This window comes from Torulaspora globosa, chromosome 5, assembly GCF_014133895.1.
Source record: "Torulaspora globosa chromosome 5, complete sequence".
NCBI lineage: Eukaryota > Fungi > Ascomycota > Saccharomycetes > Saccharomycetales > Saccharomycetaceae > Torulaspora > Torulaspora globosa.
In genome coordinates this window covers 1,040,539-1,059,470 of record NC_050731.1, presented here as the reverse complement: position 1 = coordinate 1,059,470, position 18,932 = coordinate 1,040,539, and the positions used below count along the sequence as shown (strand labels likewise).

Sequence of the window (18,932 nt, the reverse complement as noted above, 5' to 3'; positions counted from 1 at the left end):
GCCAGTAGATTTCATGTTCGTTTTTCCATGAACTAACTGAGTTAACATGACGGTGCCACCTCATATTAGAAATTTTTTGTTTTGCTAGGTGTCAATAATTATGGCGCTGACGCGAGATAAGGCGAAAAAATCTAACCAGGGATAGAAAAGATTGTGACCACTTGCCCGAGCTTTAATATTGATCTCTATGAGAAGACTTAACAGCTACGAATGGTCAAACGGTGAAGCAAGTGGGCACAATTGTGCTTATTCTGCAGGCGCGTGAACTGGGAACCAGCACCGTACACCTATCCGTACGTAGATGGCACCATCAACAATCGAATTGAAAGCTTCTTTTATATGAAGCCGATATGGAAACAAGCTCGTTGGCGTCAACCCGGTCCAGGAACCTGGCTACAAATCGTCAACTCGCTTATTTATAGCCACGTGACCGCTACTGATCGAAAGAGCCAAGCAGCTCGAGTATTCGAAGCTGTGTTTTACGTAAGTTCAGAAGCGAAAATTCTACTCTCTATGAGGTTCATGACCAGTTTTGCCTACAATATCTACCCCCGATCTCATCCTTCGGCTTTTATTCCTTAATTTTGGAGACCAAGCAATCCTATTGTTTTTTACATGGCATACCAGCACTTGGATTAGCAAAACGCTGTTCTTTGCCATCCGGCATTACGGCTAACATCTGAGATCGAACCTTTTCGGCAATCTACGGACAAGCCCCTCCGTTTACTTGCGGACAAATCGGGACGTCATGGCGGGGAACTGGCGGGTCGGATAAACTCAACGGACAATTATTGAACTGAACGGCTTTTTAAGTGCGGCGCGAGTCTAGCGGAATATTTACAGTTGCATTGGTGAGGCAGCGGTGCGCGCCATTGTGTGGTATTTTTCCGCCCTTCCGGATTTTTTTTTTTCGCGGGGGCCAGATTTTTCACGGAACCCCGCAAAAAATTGCTTCCGGCGCTCCGAGTACTCGGATAAACTCAGGGTGCGCCAACATTTCTCCGATAACGCTTGGCGTACAGCGTCAGGGCCCTCGTTGGATATCCTAAGCATCACCTTTGACACTGACAGTTTTGAATGTCCATGTTGAGGTCTGCGACGTTAGGCAAGAGGAGAATAATGCTATTCAGGACATTTCGGTTCTTTTGAGCCGAGTTGAATCGAGGCCAAAGCAGGCAGATGGATTTTCGAAGAGGATAAATAGGATCGTGGATTTTTATGATTTTGAGAACATATAGGGTCCTTAGATTCTTTTGTGGCTTTTAGAAGACCAGGAAAACAAATTTGAATTCGAAATCCTAACAAAAAGAAGCTTTTTTTAGCAAGATGGGTATATTGCATGTGCTGTTCAAGGCGGATGATGACGTGAGAGGGTCAAAGGCGAGAGCCATTCTAATCGGTATGTTCGTGGCCTTTGGTGGTGTGCTGTTTGGCTATGACACCGGTACCATTTCTGGTATCATGGCTATGGACTATGTCAAGAAGACCTTCACCTCCACTGGATCTTTCACAGCAAGTGAGACATCTCTGATCACTTCCATTCTTTCAGCTGGTACTTTTGTAGGTGCAATCAGCGCTCCTCTGGCATCCGATACGTTAGGTAGAAGACTGGGTTTATTCATTTCATGCATTGTGTTCTGCATTGGTGTCGCATTGCAGACTGCTTCTTCCTCCCAACCACTTTTGATCGTTGGCAGAGTCATTGCAGGTGTAGGTGTTGGTGTGTTATCGTCCATTGTTCCTCTTTATCAATCTGAAGCGGCTCCAAAATGGATCAGAGGTGCAGTGGTCTCCTGCTACCAATGGGCCATCACCATTGGTCTTTTATTGGCTGCCTGTGTCAACGAAGGTACTCACAAAAGAAATGACAGCGGATCTTACAGGATCCCAATTGCTATTCAATTTCTGTGGGCTATCATTTTGATGGTCGGTATGGTGTTCCTTCCAGACACACCAAGATTCCACGTCATGAAGGGCAACTTTCAAAAGGCACGCACGGCATTGTGCAAACTAAGAGGCCTAAAGCCTGAGGACAAGTTCATCGAAGAAGAATTGGAGGAAATCGTTGCAAATTATGAGTACGAGAAGACTCTGGGTAGCACAAAGATCACCGATTGTTTCAAGACTGCTAACCATCAACTAAAGCGTATCAGTACTGGTATTGTTATTCAAGCTTTGCAACAGCTAACGGGTATCAATTTCATTTTCTACTACGGTACTCAATTTTTCAAGAGTTCAGGTATTAACAATCCCTTCGTTATCCAATTGATTACGAACATCGTTAACGTTGTCTCCACAATTCCTGGTATTGCCCTTGTCGAACTGGCTGGTAGAAGAAGGCTGCTATTATGGGGTGCAGTGGGTATGTGTGTCAGTGAATTTATTGTCGCCATTGTTGGAACTGCACTACCAAACAGTCAAGCTGCCAATAAGACGTTGATCGCCTTTTCCTGTACTTTTATTGCTTCATTCGCAGCCACTTGGGGCCCACTGGCATGGGTCGTTGTAGGAGAAATCTTCCCATTGAGGGTCAGAGCCAAGTCCGTTGCAATCTGCGCAGGTTCTAATTGGTTGTTCAACTTTGTTATCGCATTTATCACCCCTTACTTAGTGGACGCAGATAGAGCCAATTTGAAGTCAAAGGTGTTCTTCATTTGGGGTGGTTGTACGTTCCTCTGTATCCTTTTCGTGTACCTATTCGTCTATGAAACAAAGGGTCTCACTTTGGAGGAAATTGACGAATTGTACGAGACTGTTAGCGATGCACGCAAATCAAGAGGCTTTGTACCAACCAACAAATTCCTCCACACTTCACCAATTCCAATCGAGAAAGAGACTTCCAACGATAACAATACCGAAAAGGCCACCGTCGATTTTGTCGAAAAGGTCTGATAAAAGTCAAGATTCAAACACGATAAATTAATGATTTAATTTCTACGAATCTCCTAAGCAAATGTATACAATGAGTGTTAATGATACGACAATTAATAGGACTTAGCTATGTTGAATATTCCCTATCTCATTGGCAAAATCAAAGCCCGCATGCAAAACATGTACGCTCTAAAGAGATCCTGTAAACACCTTTCATTATCTCATTGTCTTAGAGGCTTTAAAGTTGACTCCAATCCTGCTACTGCCTAGAAGTCACCAGCGCCTACCCACTTCGCAGAAATAAATATGATGAGCTCGGTGGCTTCCTAAGCCATTACTGCTGAAGAGAGACAATACTGGGCTGATCGAAGTCTGATGTCAGTGACATCTATCGATGAAGCGTCAGAACTCAATTTTCTGACGCAGCGCTTTTTTTGCTGGAAAAAAGAAGACAATCAAAAGTCAGTCAAGAGATTCGTCTTTTGGCCCTGGTTATGGCTAATCGCAACATCATTTCGGTGCAGTGCTAAGTTTGATTTGGGCCCTATCGTGTTTCATAGTTCTGGCGAATTCAAGCGTCGCATAAGAGTTGCTGCCACCATTAGTTCTGTTTAATTTTGAATGTCAGTTACGATTTTTTTTCCCGAAAGATCGAGGTCCGTGGTGACCATAATGTTCCTGCTACAGTATGTGGACATTGGTGGTTTTGCGCAGCTCATGCTTATCACTTTATTGATCCGTCGCAGGCGATCGTGATATATACGAAGCAGGTTTGCTTTGTTAACGCGTTTGAAGCGCAGGCTTATATCGCTGTTTGGATATTTTATTGAGCCGTTTCCTGTGTCCAGAGCGCAGGATAGTTGAAACCGTGGGAGCGAGTGTCAAGACATACCTTGCTGATTTGGAGAATGCTCTGCAAGTAACGTGCCATGGGTGGCGGATCACCGGAATTCACCAGGAGATGCATTGCCAAGCCATTGAGCGGGCTGCCAAATTACCTGCGAAGAATAGCGAGATTTTTGACCGCGAGCTTTGATTCTGAAAGCGCCTTAGAGGTTTGAGAGTAACGATAATAACAAAGCTGTTGATCGAGCATACGAATTTCAAGTACGCGGCCAAGATCGATAATCGCGAGACGTTGCAGGACATATCTAACTATTCGCACGCCAAGGGCTGCGTGCGCGTAGACCTAACTGTTCTCGTTATGAATGAATGAACATCCTTCGGACTGTAACCCCACCGCCTTAGAGCCAGAGGAGGCAGCTATTTGACCATGGCGCTTGTCGATTTGAAGAGCAGCCTTCAGCAAGACAGGACCAGAGGAACACAAAATGAAATGCGAAATCACAAACGGCAACAGGACCAAGATGGTCGGGAGTAGATACACTGGATGATTGAAGGCTCATTGATGAAGCTTCAGTCCAAGTATGGGGGGACCTGTGATAAGGTCAATAAGCCTTCATTTGTCACGTCCAGCGATCCAAAATGTTCCAACTGTCTCAACCGACCTGCCAGAGCTGTTGTGAGCGTCAGTGTGCCCGCTGACGTCGTAAGTTGCTACTGTGTATGATCTGGTTGGTGCTGATACTTCTTGATCAGCTTTCCTCCAATACCGTTTCCTGACCTTGATGCTCTTTGGTTGAATACTGCGAACAATTTGCTCAGGAATGCTTCCAAGATACTGATAGATGATAAATTTACCCTGCTGGCTTACAATCTGCTTTCTCTGTCCTATGTGTGGCCATATCTGTACACTTATGTTCCGGATAGATATAACGGCTGGAGTTATACACACAGATTACTGGAAAGGAGCCTCTGGGGCGTTACATGGTGATACAATGTGTCTTCAGGGTTTTACGGCGACGAACTATTATCAGTACTGAGGACCAGTGGTTGATAGAGGGCTTTTATTGTTTCTCACAGTTCATTGCAATGAAAACGGTAGGCGAGCGACACGGATGGTGCAGGAATATTTTGCAATTGGAACGAATTAGGTTATATCTCGTGAACGAGCATCTACCTGAATGGTCTCATAGGGAGTTTTGACTTAATTAGTTGCTCTACCTGAAATCAAGTACAGATTTTACAGGAAATTCGACTGGGGGACAGGTTTTGTTGGAAGTTCTGAGGAACCGAAATCAGGTAGATCTTTTCGTTTCGCAGAAGCATAAGGACGCGGGACGATTTCGTGATGGTGAATACGTATCTCTACTAGAGATATGGAGAAGTGAAATTGACAAAATGCATCATCACAATGAGGAGGCTAACAAGAGACATCAATCGTTTATTGATTGGTAAACATGGCATTACTTACTGCAATGTGTATTATTCTTCAGGATATCTGAATTCGCACAGAGATTCTTTAGTGGTGAAGTTCTGGAGAGGCGAAGCACTCAAATATGAGAACTTAGATATCGTGACAACATTGAGGCCATATCTCCACTGCTGCGCTTTTGAAGATGTCTCTGAGGATTTATTTTGAGCTACACGCTACATCTAAGAATTGAAAGGCATACTTCGATTGCATATGGTATCAAAACAAGGACTTTCAAGTGACCAAAACCCTCAGCAGGGAAGATGTCTCAAAAGCTGTAGAAATGAGTTTGGGCTACTAAATAAGAACCATTCCAGCGATCACATTCAAGTCCTCGAGGGTTCAGAATCCTGTAACGAAAACACTTTTTGTCCGTTGCTCTTTGCGCTCCCTCTATCTTAGGGACACCTTGGACGATGTCGTATCTTAAGCACTGAGGTTAGCCTTTCTCTTCCTTCCACAAGTTCTTCTAATCTGTCCAGCTCATACAAATTTTCCATCTCCAACCTTGGAATACTGTGCTCAATCAACAGAAGCCATAACAGTAAATCGTGGCTTACCAGAACCACTGTTATCGCCGGTCTGGGATAAACAGACTCAATGACACGATGATGCTAGTATGGAGAGTATGATATCAAAACGATGAAAAACAGCAAACCTGCCACATAGCTGCAGTTGCAGTCAATTGATATATTCAACAACTGGCTAACTTTGCTTCCACGTCAGTCTGGAACGGCTTCTTAATGGTCTTGGTCTATTGCTCGCACTCGATCTAGTGCCAACTATTTCAATGTTGGGGTTAAAACTGTCTTATGAATGCTAATTAATGCTTATGGCAACATGGATACAATATGGTATACACCATCTAGAAGTTCAGTGGTGCGCTGAAGGGCTTTTGCCAGTCGCTCTTTCGCGGAATGGGTGCTTAAATTTATGAACGAAGGACTACAAAGCTAAGTTTGAAGCCACTGATATGATATTTCTTGTTTCCAACCAGCTGCCTTTTTTACATTGAAGCTTCCATGTTAGCGCTGTCTGTGGCTATACCACTTGAAGATGTTCTTTGGTTCCATAAAGGCCCTGTGTAGCCCCGAGGCTTGCTCAGCAGAGTAAATGTAGACTTCCTCTTTCTCCGGCTCTAGCAGCGGTTTCTCAACGGTCTCTGGATCGACACGCCCACGAGTGATAGGAATAGAGAGGTGTCTTCCTTGAAATGCCAACCCTGGATGGAATATGGATAAAGCCACGGTGCCGAGGGCGATCATCAGGGCATCGAGAATGATGAAGTAGTTCTCATTTCTCATAAGATAGCCGTTCCAGCCCGCAGCCAGTTCTGCAAGACGATAGCAGCAACGAACAAAGACCGTAACAACCGCGACGACCATAGCAAGAGGGAAGTAATGGAACACCCAACGGACGGGATGCACCCTGAGGTCGCTAAACTTTTGTCTGTAAAGATAATCGATCTCGGTGTGCCTGATCTTCAACAAGCTAAGGCTCAACTTGGACTGGCCGCTGTGCTCCAGACGGGTCTGGATAAAAAGCTTATAATAGAGATGGCCCATGAGCATCATGAATATAACCATCGCCGCAACCTGCAGCCCCAAGCCCGCGAGAAAGATGTTGGCGCCCAGTCTGTTGCCAGCGCTGTCCGAGGCGCTAGCGGCCACACCACCGCCTGCTGCCTGAACGAGCAGAGCCACAATGTCAAACCCGATAAATGTATATGAATACGCCATCGGGGAGGGCAGCAGCGAAAATCTGTGGCCGTAAATCTCGATCATCTTAGCCAGCTGGTAGTACACGCCGCCCGCCGTGAACACCGGCGCAATCGTCAAACACACCTGCTGCATCAGGAATGGAGTCTCAAGAGACGGGTCGAAATGCCCCTGCACCCTTCCAGCATACCCGAGCACTTCCAGGATCGCTGCACACACAAACGCCGACGAGAACCAATACTGCTTGAACCAGATCATCAACGAATGCCAACCCAGCAACACGATCCAAATCGCTAACATCGCCGCATTGAACGCCAGGTTCGGCACTATACCGCCATACAGCGAGTCAACCACTTCATTGGTTCTTTTACTCACTTCCAACAGTTGCGTTGCTATATCCATTGAACGACAGAACAAAGAGAGATTCCATAAGCACAGTGGCCTCCTAGCTAAATCAGCGTCTCAGGAAACTCTGCCATCTGTGCTGCTTATATACACTACAATCGAGTTTCTTTCGGCGGCCGACAGGAGCCACAATGCTATCTGTTGGAGCTAAGCCAGCATCTGTCGGACAATACTTCAACGTCACATTGGGACCCTTTCGATGGCTATGTTTCGTAGCGGGACCCCCTCTATGTGCCTACGCCTAGTTTTTCATTTTCCTGTATATCTGCGGAGCCGGAAAAACTTTTTTCCGAGATGACGACGATCAACGAAACTGTCAATACGCAGGCTGTTCAGGGCTTAGAAGAACAATGTGGGTTGTCTGGGAACTTGATGGCGCCCGTCCTTGGTCGCGATAAGCTTAAAGTCTGAGTTATAAATAGTTGGTTGCGCGGCGCTACCATTTGACGAGTTTCCTTCAAAAAATAGCCATAGTTTGGCTTTCTTCCGAAAGCACATCAAGAGTGAATGGATACATCTATTCGGACATGTTTTTTGACTGTACATAGCATTGAAGAGATCAGAGACTGACTAGGTGTTTTTAAGCTTTTTCAAAATGGTTATCTATCTGTGGCGTTGAGGCCTTGCTCAGCACTCTTTAAGTATTGACTAGTTTATTTGGTCTTGGACATACATGACAGATATGAAAAAGTACCTAGAAAAGCAGTTATGATAATCTCCTAAAATAAAGGAGAGGCTTCCGTAGTACAATCTCTGGATTATATGAGGTCTAATTTAGGCGCAAAACTTGCTGCTATTAGAATGGCTAAGTATGAATAGTGGATCTAACAAGAAAAACGCTGATCTATTACAGAATTAAAAGTGGCATTAAGATTTGCAGTTCCGACGCTGCCTCTGCTGGCTTTTAAGTTACAACAATAAAGACTGAATAAATGATGAAAAACCTTCTCGAGTGTCATGAGCTAAGTTGTGCGATTCCGTGCTAAGTAGTAACAGGTCTGCCATTCGATTCTGATCTTAGTGTTGTCATCCCAACCGCATTTCTCTTGTAGTTTTCCCACGAGCAGATCTGTGATATCAACATTGGCATCTCTATTAGCTTCCTGCCATTTAAGATATATGCTCCAAGTGCGAAGCCAGTTTTTGAGCTTTTGTATAGTAAAATCGTTTTGGGCAATCGAAAAGGCTGTCTTTTTATCACAGTCGAGAGGATTATATACTTCCCCTGTGATATCTTGGAACTTATCCTTGGGGATGACTATCGTTTTGCCAAGATTCCTCACATACTGCATTTCTGGCGGCCAGTACGAAGCATAATACTTTGGGTCCTCGTAAACAAAAGTACGGAAAAGCTTATTAGCTTCGGGATAGTCTAAAAATATTGGATCTGCGTACATCCAATACGCCAGGGTGCCGCCAGGCTTCAGGATTTTACTAACCGTCTCGAAGAAAATTGTATGGTCCACCCACTGGATCGCTTCTGCGCAGACTATCATATCTGCCGATTTATCAGGAATAACGCTCGAAATCTTCTCAGCAGGAATTATTTTGAATTCAATCCGATGCTTTTGCACATCTTCTAGCACTTGGCGCTGTTCCTCAGCATTTTGAATCATCTTTGCTGATGGATCGCAGCCAATAACCTTCTCGAAGTACTTCAGAAGCGGGAAAGTCGCAATACCGGTACCGCAGCCGATATCGACTACCGTACCTCTAGTGAGGCGATGGTATTGCATAATGCATTCATACAGACTTGGAGGGTATGTAGGCCTGAAGCTCTGGTAGTTATTCGCATTAAATGACTTATTTAGGTAGAGGCTCATCTTATCTGATAGTTCGGTTAGATGATATTCGTGTTCAAAATGCCAAGAATGCCAAGAGATAATTAAAAAAGGTGATCGGCAGATTCGCTTATATATGACGTTATTCGTTCTGGAGATTTTCGACCCTATCCATTTTTAGAAGTATTATGCAGAATAACGAGGTTCCAGGAAAATAAGCATTCATAAAATGAGCTGAGATCTCTCTAGAATCCGTTTAGTGCCGCGCTCGAATAGCAGAGGTCTGAACAGTGTTTGCAGTACCTCTCCTTAGCTTGGCGAGATACACCGGAAAAAATAAAGATCAATAGCCATTAGAAATACATAAGAAAGACTGGAGACAACTTTGATCACACTCTCTGTTGTAAGGTTGTAGAAATATCTACTTAGGACTTCGATTCTTCAGTCTCTTGAAGTCCCTTTATCGAGAGTTCTGATTCATCTTGCAGTGAAGAAATTCCTGTCGCCGAGTTATAAAGAACTATGCCGTTGTCCTTTGCGTGCTTCCGTTCTTCTTTCTTGAAAAACCAGAGCACAAGGAACGTCCATATCGAGAGCGCTAAAGCGCTAGCAGCTGTAAAACTGTAGCCTCTTAGATACCTTGGCGCCATTGTTGTTGGATAAAATACGACACTTGTCCAAACGCTGAAAACAGAGCCAGCAATGTTCATTATCACTAGAATCACGGCCCTCGTGTCGGTATCGCGACGACAAATGTCATTCATCCATCCATAAAGTACGGGTGCCATTGCCCAGCCCATGTATTGCAGCATGAAGGCGAACCATTTCGCTCCTTCTGGGACGTGCCACACAGCCAGTATAACGTTACCTGTGATGTTGAACACCTGAGTGATAAGAATGGCGGACAACCGAGAGTGAAACTTATCTGCTATGATAGCGGTGACAGCTAAGTAAACAAGTCCTAACCCGGGTGAGATCATACTCAGCTGATTCACTTTGGGGATCGAGTAACGTTTTAGCGATTTCAACCACAGGATGTAACAACCAGTACCTGCATTACTGTTACACCAACAGAAAATATTCCAGACAGAGAGCACCCAAACTTTCCAGTCGAAAATAAGACGCTTCCAGACGTCGAGGCTGAAGACTTTCTTTTGGAAGTCGTTTTTATCCGTCTTGTTTTCTCGCATCCGTTTCCTAGCCAGTCTGATCTCGTCATCTGTCAGGAAGATGGAATAGCAGTTATCTGGATCCCCAGGCAACGCGTAGAATCCGATGACGCCAACAATAGCAGAAATGATAGCATCAATAATAAAATTCCATCTCCAACCAGCAAGCCCATTCCTCCCACCCAGGCTTGTGTAAACAGCTGACTGTATACCTCCAGATGACAAAGTACCAATATACTGCCCGAAATAGTAAAACGCCGATCGCCTAATCATCTCATCATGCTTATAGAAGCAACCGAACAGGTACTGGTATGCTAAATAGGTAGGAGCTTCGAACGCCCCAATGAAGAATCGAAGAGTTTTGATGCCACCCAAAGTCTTCACATATGCTTCGCCTACCGTCAGTAAGGACCAAGCAAGGTCTAAGGCGGGCAAGAGATAGTTGAGAGGAACCTTATTGAGGAAAAAGAGGAAAGGCAATTGAAAAACTATATTACCGATCGAAAACATATTTTGCGTTTGGACCAGGTCATTACCCTTCATACCCAATTCCTCCTTCATACCGGACACATAAGCGTTGTTCAAGTTCACTGTGTCAAGATACTTAACCCAATAGGCCATACATGAGTAGAATGCCAGCAAAATGTCTAGTTTCAGAATAAGTTTTCTTTCTTCTTGCGACGTTGAACCGTTGAACCAGGAGTACCAAGGGTTCCTTGAGGCAACCGCCTTATTCCTTCTGTATTCTCCTTCATCGAAGAACTTCCACCATGGTCTTTGGGCCTCGTCCCTATACTCAATCTCCAGTTCAACCTCTTCCCTCTCCGCCACATCGCACTCGACTATCTTCTCGGCGACTTTAGTCAAATCATTTTCGATAGAATTCTCGTACGAGGGCAATTCTTCGTCAACTATTCTTCTCACAGGTAAGATCCCATATTTCAATCTTCTCCAAGGGTCAACAAACAGTTCCTTGACCAGAGCTCTCGAAGTGTCGCCCATTTCTGCCGAACTTGCTCAGTTTTCATTGCTAATCTAACGAGCCATCTCGACGACATACTTTGTGTTAGTTATATTGCTACTTCATCGGCATGAATCTCGGTCAGTTAGTGAACGGTGGCTTCTTAGCTCAAAAGAGTCACCCCAAAGTCCTCACAGACTTGAACCCTGCTTGGCACCACATCTCAAAAAGCCCATAGTTTATTCAGCTTGGTTGCCAAGTCTTTTTTTTTCTTGACTGCAGTTATGTCGCTGTGGCTTCAGTGACACATTTTATGTCTTGATATCCACAACAGCCTAAATTTTATAGGGAGCAGTTCATTGGTCAATGATAATCACTGTCTTGAAGACCTAGCTGGTTATGGATTCGCAAGGTCAATCCCTCGATTGGCTTGAAGATCCACAGTGCTGACTTAGCTCGGCTCAAGAGACATTGCTTTTGGGTGTGTCAATCGAGGTTAGATTTCTTTTCAGCAATCGTGCCAGTTTCAGCACTGGCTTGCATCGACAACATAAGCGGCCACGAATATTGCGACTCGTAGCAGCCCAGTATGGGCAGTACCAAAATTGTAGAAGCGCACAACCGTGCTGGTGGGTTAGTGTACTTTTGCATCTCTTGATATTATGGCCAAACCGGTAGCAGGCCTGTAGGCGTCGATGGTGAGCCAGTTCTTGCAATGGTCGGATGTGAATGCATCAGGCAGGCAGAACTGGACACCTACAAAGAAACCGCAGAAAACCTGTAGTGGATCTGAGCAGCAAAGGGCACTCTTCTGAGTAAGCAGTCGAAAACCACAGAAGTCGCCAAAGCCAAGTTCTAGTGAGACTCATTACTGCCGATATGCTGAACTCCAGGACCCCAATAACACGGCGGCGACAACCCCATTGGAGTAGGTTGCAGCAATCACTGCTGGTTATCTTGATTATATCTCAGACCAGGGCGGCCTAAGAGTCGCCGTAGACTCACTTGCTACGCCGTGGTGCTTTATGCTTTGAATGAAGCCACGGTCTCCTGCATAAAGTTCCCTGATATCAGAATAATGCCTGTTGCTTGATGAGGCTGAAAAGGAATTTTATACTATTCTGCCATGGAGAATTGGGCTATAGCGAATCCATATTTGTCTCATATGCTTCTAGGCAAACACTAGGACTGTGGGTCTCCAAATCTATGAGACGTCTCTTAAAGCTAGACTATCATTCTAAGGTGGTAGAGAAAAGGCATTAGGAACCTGCAGATTAAACCTAAGTCCGATAACCAGAAACTTGGCACTGACTGAAGCTGCCTCACGTCAGAACTCTCTGCGAAGTCCCAAGCTATTGTAGACAAGAATAATTATAATAGATTAATCCATTACCCTTGAATTTCTGAAACAATTACATAACAGATAGCTACGGCAAATTTAGGCCAACAATTCATATAGGTCAGTTTACCTGAACAACTGGCTATAGAGCTTTGCTTGTAATAGCTCTTGCATCTTGGTTCGTCTGCAGAAGACTAAGCGAAGGCCTCATAGGCAAACTTCGAGAAACTGTTTGTAGTGACATGGAAGAACTGGCTAGAACTGGCTGATCAATCTCAGGTTGCTAGCAGCCAGTCCCTCGATGAGTAAGTTTCTATTTCTTGCAGGGCATCTTAAGGACGCAGCTTTGACGGGAAACGGTGAGTAAGTATGTCAAGATCATGAATCATGGTCGATGCTACCGCATTTATTACTGTTATTGTTGTTTTCTATAAAATCCCCTTTGTGCTGAGTAGCTTAGCTTTAATATACAGTTGAAGACGAAGTTTCGCGGTTAAAGCAGACCCATGGAGTTTGCGAGACCACCGGAAAATGCTAGTGACCATGTCCGGCTCATCCCACCATCAAGAAGTAGGTCGGAGTTGAAGCTTGGGTCGCTGAAAAATTCATATGAATCTGCTGGGTCAAACAAGGCCTGGTTCAGTTTCAGTATACCCGTCCATCCACTGTTGATTGAACTGATAATTGGTGCTAATTTCTCTTGCCATTCCTCTTGGACAAACGGAACTTGACGAATTTGTCCAGAAACTGGTGTTATTGGTAGCATATGTATTCCATGTTTGTATTCCACATTCGTACCGAAATAGGTTGTGTAGTCGATGATGTTATCGAACAAAATACCACACACTTTATTCCCAATGATCTCTCTTGGCTCAACCTGATTTGAATCCAAGTATAAATAGTACTCGCCCATAGATTCCGCCATAATGCTGATCATCAAATCACCTCTTAGTTCCATAGAGCTGTCTTCAATCACTGAACCCCAAAGTTTCATACCGTAAGCAAAATTGTAATCTTCACTACTGCTTTCCTGGTTCTTACCATTGCCGTTTTCGAAAAGGCCAGCAGCCCATGAGTGGCCATGATACCAGTCGAACATTCTGGACTGTGCGAAGTACGTATCATCTTCAGATGGGTTTGCAACATCTCTCACTAGCGTGTTGACCCAGTCCTTGTTTTCTTCTGCCCAATTTCCTCCTAGCTGTTTGTCAACGTAGCCGACAACGGCAGCAGCATGAATGATATATCCATAGTGAAAATGGTGGTCATTGTAGTAGGTGTTTCCGAAGTCATACTGGGTGCTAGTAGAAGCCCAGTCCCCAGAACTCACAAGGCCACTAAATTTTGTATCGTATATTAGAGGATAAAGCTGTTTGTTCTTGAGCAGAGTGTCGAAAGCAGTTTTCAAATTAGCAAGGGTACTCCTGGTTGTCACTTCATCTCCAATGATCTGAGAGACGGTGAGGAGAATGTATGCGTATTTGTCGATAACCTTACCAATGTAATACGTGTTAAGCTGACTGATGGAGGAGGCAATGCTAACCTGCAATTCCTTGTTGGCAACTTCAGCTAATAACTTCAACTGCTCACTAGAATACTTCAAATCTGCGGATCCCAACAAAGGTGACCATGGAAGCCATGAAATTTGTCTGTTCAGTTTCTGGGAGAACAATAACCTCGTGGCTAGATAACCTTTCATTGTACCTTTGGTGGTTGATTGCACTTGAATGCCAGTATAGGAGTTCTCCATAGAGGATATCAATGCATTAGCATGATGCGGAAGAGCAAATATCATCGTATTACCAGACAAGGATTCGCCTTCGGTAGCATATTGAAACTCATAATTTGCCACATTACCATCTGAGCTGCCTGACAATTGCAATTCGTAGGCATACATACCAGCAGCCTCATCGTAGAAGACTTCAAGATTAGAATCATCCGGGGCAATGGCAACCTGCATGATCAGACCGTCCACAGCGAGGTTAGCAGTGACAGAATAAGCATTCTGAGCTTGTAGCTTAAAGTCATCTTTGGACATGTTATCCGGGACAACGATATAGCAAAGCCAAGAAAAACCATTCAGTAGTTCAACCCGGTATTTGAGGATCCCATCGGCCAGAAATTGGGACTTTTCCTGTAGAAGCGTTTTGAAGCCGACCTCAGAACCAAGCTTAGCGATCAAGGACCCATGATATACACCTGTGGCAAATCCCATACCTTGAACCAGGGGAAGTTCAAGGTAATCCTCACTGCTAGCTCCTTGAACCAGCTTCACGGTTGCCGAGGATGTTTTCATATTGTCGACTTTCACGGCGGCAGCGGAATCGAAATTTGCAGATGACAAGACCAATTCACCAATATTGAGAGGATTGATTAGGAACTGCGAGTTGCCGTTCGAATCATAATTACCAAATGAGTACTGGGAGGTTGTTGTGTGCTGTACGGCTATCCCAATGTCCTGCCCGGAGCCATGTCTCCTCAAAGAGTATGGGTAAACAAAGGCTGCGGAATTCTGGCTTCCAACGATTAAGTTAGTGTAGAATTTGTTTGTCTGAACTGGACCGTCATTAGAGACGCCATCAGCTAGAGACATTGGGTTTGGGGCTCTAGGGAACACGTTTGGTGGCGTTTCGGTTGAAATTGCATCGAACAAGTTGACAATCTGGGCTATCTCAGCTGTCGACGGAGACGAAGAAGATGAAGGGGAAGCTGATGATGTAGTTATAATAGGCGATGTGACCGTAGGCTCAGAGGTTCCTGTTTGAGAGCTTTCTGAACTGGCAATTATCTGCGAAGTTGATAATAAAGGCTTTGTTATCTGCGTCGTACCACTAGGCAAACTTCCTGACGTGGCCACGAGACTGCTTTTACCTGTTGTGGACGCCGTAGCTGATGAATTGAAATTTTGAGAAGCGGCTGAAGGGTTCGATAACGACGAGCCAGCAAGTGAGTACACCGTTGAGTAAAAAGTACGTTCTGAAGTGACATTTGAGAAAGGCAGCATCGATGAGTAGACGGCCGTCTCCGAGGTGGCTGGCAAGGTTTTGTTTGCACTCAAAGTAACAGGGTTTATCACGGTGCTTTGAGCAGACTGGGATGGTTTTTGAGTCACCAGTGGGTTGCGAGAATTAGTTGGAATAGAAGTTAATGTTGTCCCGTTGAGCAGCGAAGACTGAATCGCCCCTGATGTAGAGAATAGAATCGAAGTCGTTGTCGAAGCGGACAGCGTGAGTAAAGTTGTAATTTTTCCAGAGGTCTCTACCTGTTCATTTGCAAACATAGTTGTAAACGTGCTCTTTGCGCTTGTGAGAACGACAGAGCTATCAGTTTTATCTGCAGAAGTTTCGATCATCACTACAACAGCAGATGATGGACTAGGAGCAATCAATGCCGATACTCGACTTAAGGATTCCGTGTTCACAGACTTAATATCGACAGACTTAGTGTTCATAACATAAGGTTCCCCCACCATAATTGTTTGCGAGCTCAAATCTGACGCTTTGTCGCTTTCCCAGACCACATCGTCGTTTGATGATATGTCGGGGATTACAGCACACCTTACTGAGCTGAGGAATATTAGGAAGTATATGAGAAACTGCATTCTTGGCTCCCTCTAGTGAGGAATCCGGCGGACAAAGATGAAACATCAACGCATTGGCTTTATTTTATATTAGCTCCAGATCAACTACTCGCTTATTTCTACCAGTACCATGCGCAGTATGTGGATAGACTTTGCGGGACTGGTGTTTTGATGTAAACCAACCAGCAAGCGGACAGAGAGAGCTTGCTTGTCTTTAGGTTGTCTGTTGCTGGCCTTGTTGCTAGACGCTCAGCCGCACGCGCTGTGCCTTCGTGACCTAAACAGGAAAAAGCCAAGCGGCTTCATTGACGAAAGAGGAAACAGATAGGCTGGTATGTCCCCTTCAGGACATTGCCTGCAGATCACATCTCTTTTTCGGTAAACTTGATGTATATACATCGTGGAGATTCTGTACTGGCAGCTGAAAGCAACGACGACCGAGTTGCTGTGGAGCCAGCGCTCGCTATCACTAGCGTAGACCCACAATTACTCCGAAGCAACTATCAAAATCGCTGGCTGCCCTGTGTTGGCTAACATCAAGTTAGAACATGAGCGCAACATCAACTGAAAGCCAAGCGCTTTAAATCGTTCTCAAACCGAGCACTGTACGCCTGAGGGAACCGAATGAGCGTTTCACTCTGTGATCTGCTCAAGCACTCTGATACCTCAGATTCACATGGCTTGCAAGCCCAAACGTAGCCTTTCTGCTTGAACTTGTCTGCGATCTGCTGCTGGTGGTTGTCCATCAGCTTGTCGTTCACGCAGACAATCAAAGGCTTCCCCGAGCGGAGAGAGTCTAAGATTGATCCGGTGCCCGCATGGGAGATCACAAGGCCTGCAAGCCCGACGATATCCTGCACCCTAGTCGAGTACTCCAACCCTATGACCTCAAGCGCTCCGGGAGCGTAGAAACCGCAACACAGTCCAGTGGCTGTTATACCCAGTGTGCTGTCAGCAAGCGAGCACTTTGCTGGAACGCATTCCAAAGCATTTAGCCTCTTTCTAAACTCTGCTTCGTAGCCCTTACCATATTGCACGATTACTCTCCGAAACCCGGCATCCGACAGCCGTTCGAGGAGCGCTTTTCCCAGCACAACATGGATCAGCTGTGGGAACGGAACTGTTGCCCCACAGGTGACAAAAACGGTCTTAACTGCCATTGCAAGGATCATAATTGTGAAGAGCTGTTCTTTAATATGGCTGTCTTTTGATGGATCGTTCACGTATGAAGTGATGCCAGTTAGCTAGGCGCTAAGGGTGGCAAATTTGAAGCTATAGCTATCAACACAACTAATATGGAGCTGGAAGCCCAGTAAGCGTCCGTTAATCGCCATGACAGCCGCTACAAAGTCGTCTAGCGTACTACTGAACACACATGACAGCGGCATCAGGCCCTATTTCGAGCAGAAGATCCAGGAAACGGAGCTGAAAATACGCACGAAGACCGAGGATTTGCGTCGTCTGGAGGCGCAAAGAAACGCTCTGAATGACAAAGTTAGATTCATCAAAGACGAGTTGAGGCTGCTGCAGGAGCCGGGCTCGTATGTGGGGGAAGTTGTGAAGGTGGTGTCAGACAAGAAAGTGTTGGTTAAGGTGCAGCCAGAGGGCAAGTACATCGTGGACATCTCAAAGGACATCAACGTCAAGGATTTGAAGCCATCACAGAGAGTATGTCTGAAGAGTGACTCGTACATGCTGCACAAGGTGCTGGAGAACAAGGCGGACCCGCTTGTTTCGCTGATGATGGTGGAGAAGGTCCCGGACTCTACATACGACATGCTTGGCGGTCTGAACAAGCAGATCAAGGAGATAAAAGAAGTGATCGAGTTGCCGGTCAAACACCCAGAGCTCTTCGAGAGTCTCGGTATAACGCAGCCCAAGGGTGTGATCCTGTATGGGCCACCAGGGACCGGTAAGACGCTTTTGGCTCGAGCCGTCGCACACCACACAGACTGTAAGTTCATCAGGGTTAGCGGTGCAGAGCTGGTGCAGAAGTACATCGGCGAGGGCTCGCGTATGGTCCGCGAGCTCTTCGTGATGGCCAGGGAACACGCGCCCTCGATCATATTCATGGATGAGATAGACTCGATCGGATCGAGCCGTGTCGAGGGCGGCTCCGGCGGCGGCGACTCCGAGGTGCAGAGAACAATGCTCGAGCTTCTGAACCAGCTGGACGGGTTCGAGACCTCCAAGAACATCAAGATCATCATGGCGACGAACAGACTCGACATACTGGACCCGGCACTGCTAAGACCCGGCAGGATCGACCGTAAGATCGAGTTTCCGCCTCCAACGGTTGCTGCCCGGACGCAGATCCTCCGGATCCACTCCAGAAAGATGAATCTCACCCGCGGAATCAACCTCAGAAAGATCGCCGAGAAGATGAACGGCTGCTCCGGCGCTGACGTGAAAGGTGTCTGCACCGAGGCCGGCATGTACGCGCTCCGGGAGCGCAGAATCCACGTCACGCAGGAGGACCTTGAGCTCGCCGTGGGCAAAGTCATGAACAGGAACCAGGAGACCGCTATCTCCGCCGCCAAACTCTTCAAATAGTCGGCTCCATAATTTGTATCGGTATACTTGTCATTGTGTACGAGCACTAGAGAGTTTCGCCCGACCCGCTATGGGCGAAAATTTTTCGATTTAAGCACCATCTCTTCAGTATAGTTAGTAGCAGAGGGCAGTAATTAATTTGTGAGTAGCTTCTAGACGTTGGCTATAGAAGGGCTTGAGGCTATTATCGAGATCAGAACCCGAGTTTTAGGAGGTTGGTCGAGATTGATACAGGTTGCTA

General features: G+C 45.7%; 7 protein-coding genes across 7 annotated transcripts; 2 read left to right on the top strand and 5 right to left on the bottom strand.

Moving 5' to 3' along the window:
- Positions 1-1,326: 1,326 nt before the first annotated feature.
- Positions 1,327-2,892, top strand: HG536_0E05810 (sugar porter family MFS transporter; the record flags this gene model as incomplete). The annotated part of the gene is made up of 1 exon (XM_037284448.1): positions 1,327-2,892. The coding sequence occupies one exon, from the start codon at positions 1,327-1,329 to the stop codon at positions 2,890-2,892; it is 1,566 nt and encodes a 521-aa protein (XP_037140344.1).
- A 3,318-nt stretch (positions 2,893-6,210) lies between these two features.
- Positions 6,211-7,305, bottom strand: HG536_0E05800 (RTA1 domain-containing protein; the record flags this gene model as incomplete). The annotated part of the gene is made up of 1 exon (XM_037284447.1): positions 6,211-7,305. One exon carries the CDS (start codon positions 7,303-7,305, stop codon positions 6,211-6,213), a length of 1,095 nt encoding a protein of 364 aa, XP_037140343.1.
- Positions 7,306-8,270: 965 nt separating this feature from the next.
- CRG1 (S-adenosylmethionine-dependent methyltransferase) lies at positions 8,271-9,131 on the bottom strand (the record flags this gene model as incomplete). Its single annotated transcript, XM_037284446.1, has 1 exon — positions 8,271-9,131. One exon carries the CDS (start codon positions 9,129-9,131, stop codon positions 8,271-8,273), a length of 861 nt encoding a protein of 286 aa, XP_037140342.1.
- Positions 9,132-9,514: 383 nt separating this feature from the next.
- SEO1 (putative permease SEO1) lies at positions 9,515-11,260 on the bottom strand (the record flags this gene model as incomplete). Its single annotated transcript, XM_037284445.1, has 1 exon — positions 9,515-11,260. One exon carries the CDS (start codon positions 11,258-11,260, stop codon positions 9,515-9,517), a length of 1,746 nt encoding a protein of 581 aa, XP_037140341.1.
- A 1,791-nt stretch (positions 11,261-13,051) lies between these two features.
- On the bottom strand, positions 13,052-16,159 carry DSE4 (endo-1,3(4)-beta-glucanase; the record flags this gene model as incomplete). The annotated part of the gene is made up of 1 exon (XM_037284444.1): positions 13,052-16,159. One exon carries the CDS (start codon positions 16,157-16,159, stop codon positions 13,052-13,054), a length of 3,108 nt encoding a protein of 1,035 aa, XP_037140340.1.
- A 539-nt stretch (positions 16,160-16,698) lies between these two features.
- ALG13 (N-acetylglucosaminyldiphosphodolichol N-acetylglucosaminyltransferase catalytic subunit ALG13) lies at positions 16,699-17,310 on the bottom strand (the record flags this gene model as incomplete). Its single annotated transcript, XM_037284443.1, has 1 exon — positions 16,699-17,310. One exon carries the CDS (start codon positions 17,308-17,310, stop codon positions 16,699-16,701), a length of 612 nt encoding a protein of 203 aa, XP_037140339.1.
- A 160-nt stretch (positions 17,311-17,470) lies between these two features.
- Positions 17,471-18,691, top strand: RPT6 (proteasome regulatory particle base subunit RPT6; the record flags this gene model as incomplete). The annotated part of the gene is made up of 1 exon (XM_037284442.1): positions 17,471-18,691. One exon carries the CDS (start codon positions 17,471-17,473, stop codon positions 18,689-18,691), a length of 1,221 nt encoding a protein of 406 aa, XP_037140338.1.
- Between the last annotated feature and the right edge of the window lie 241 nt (positions 18,692-18,932).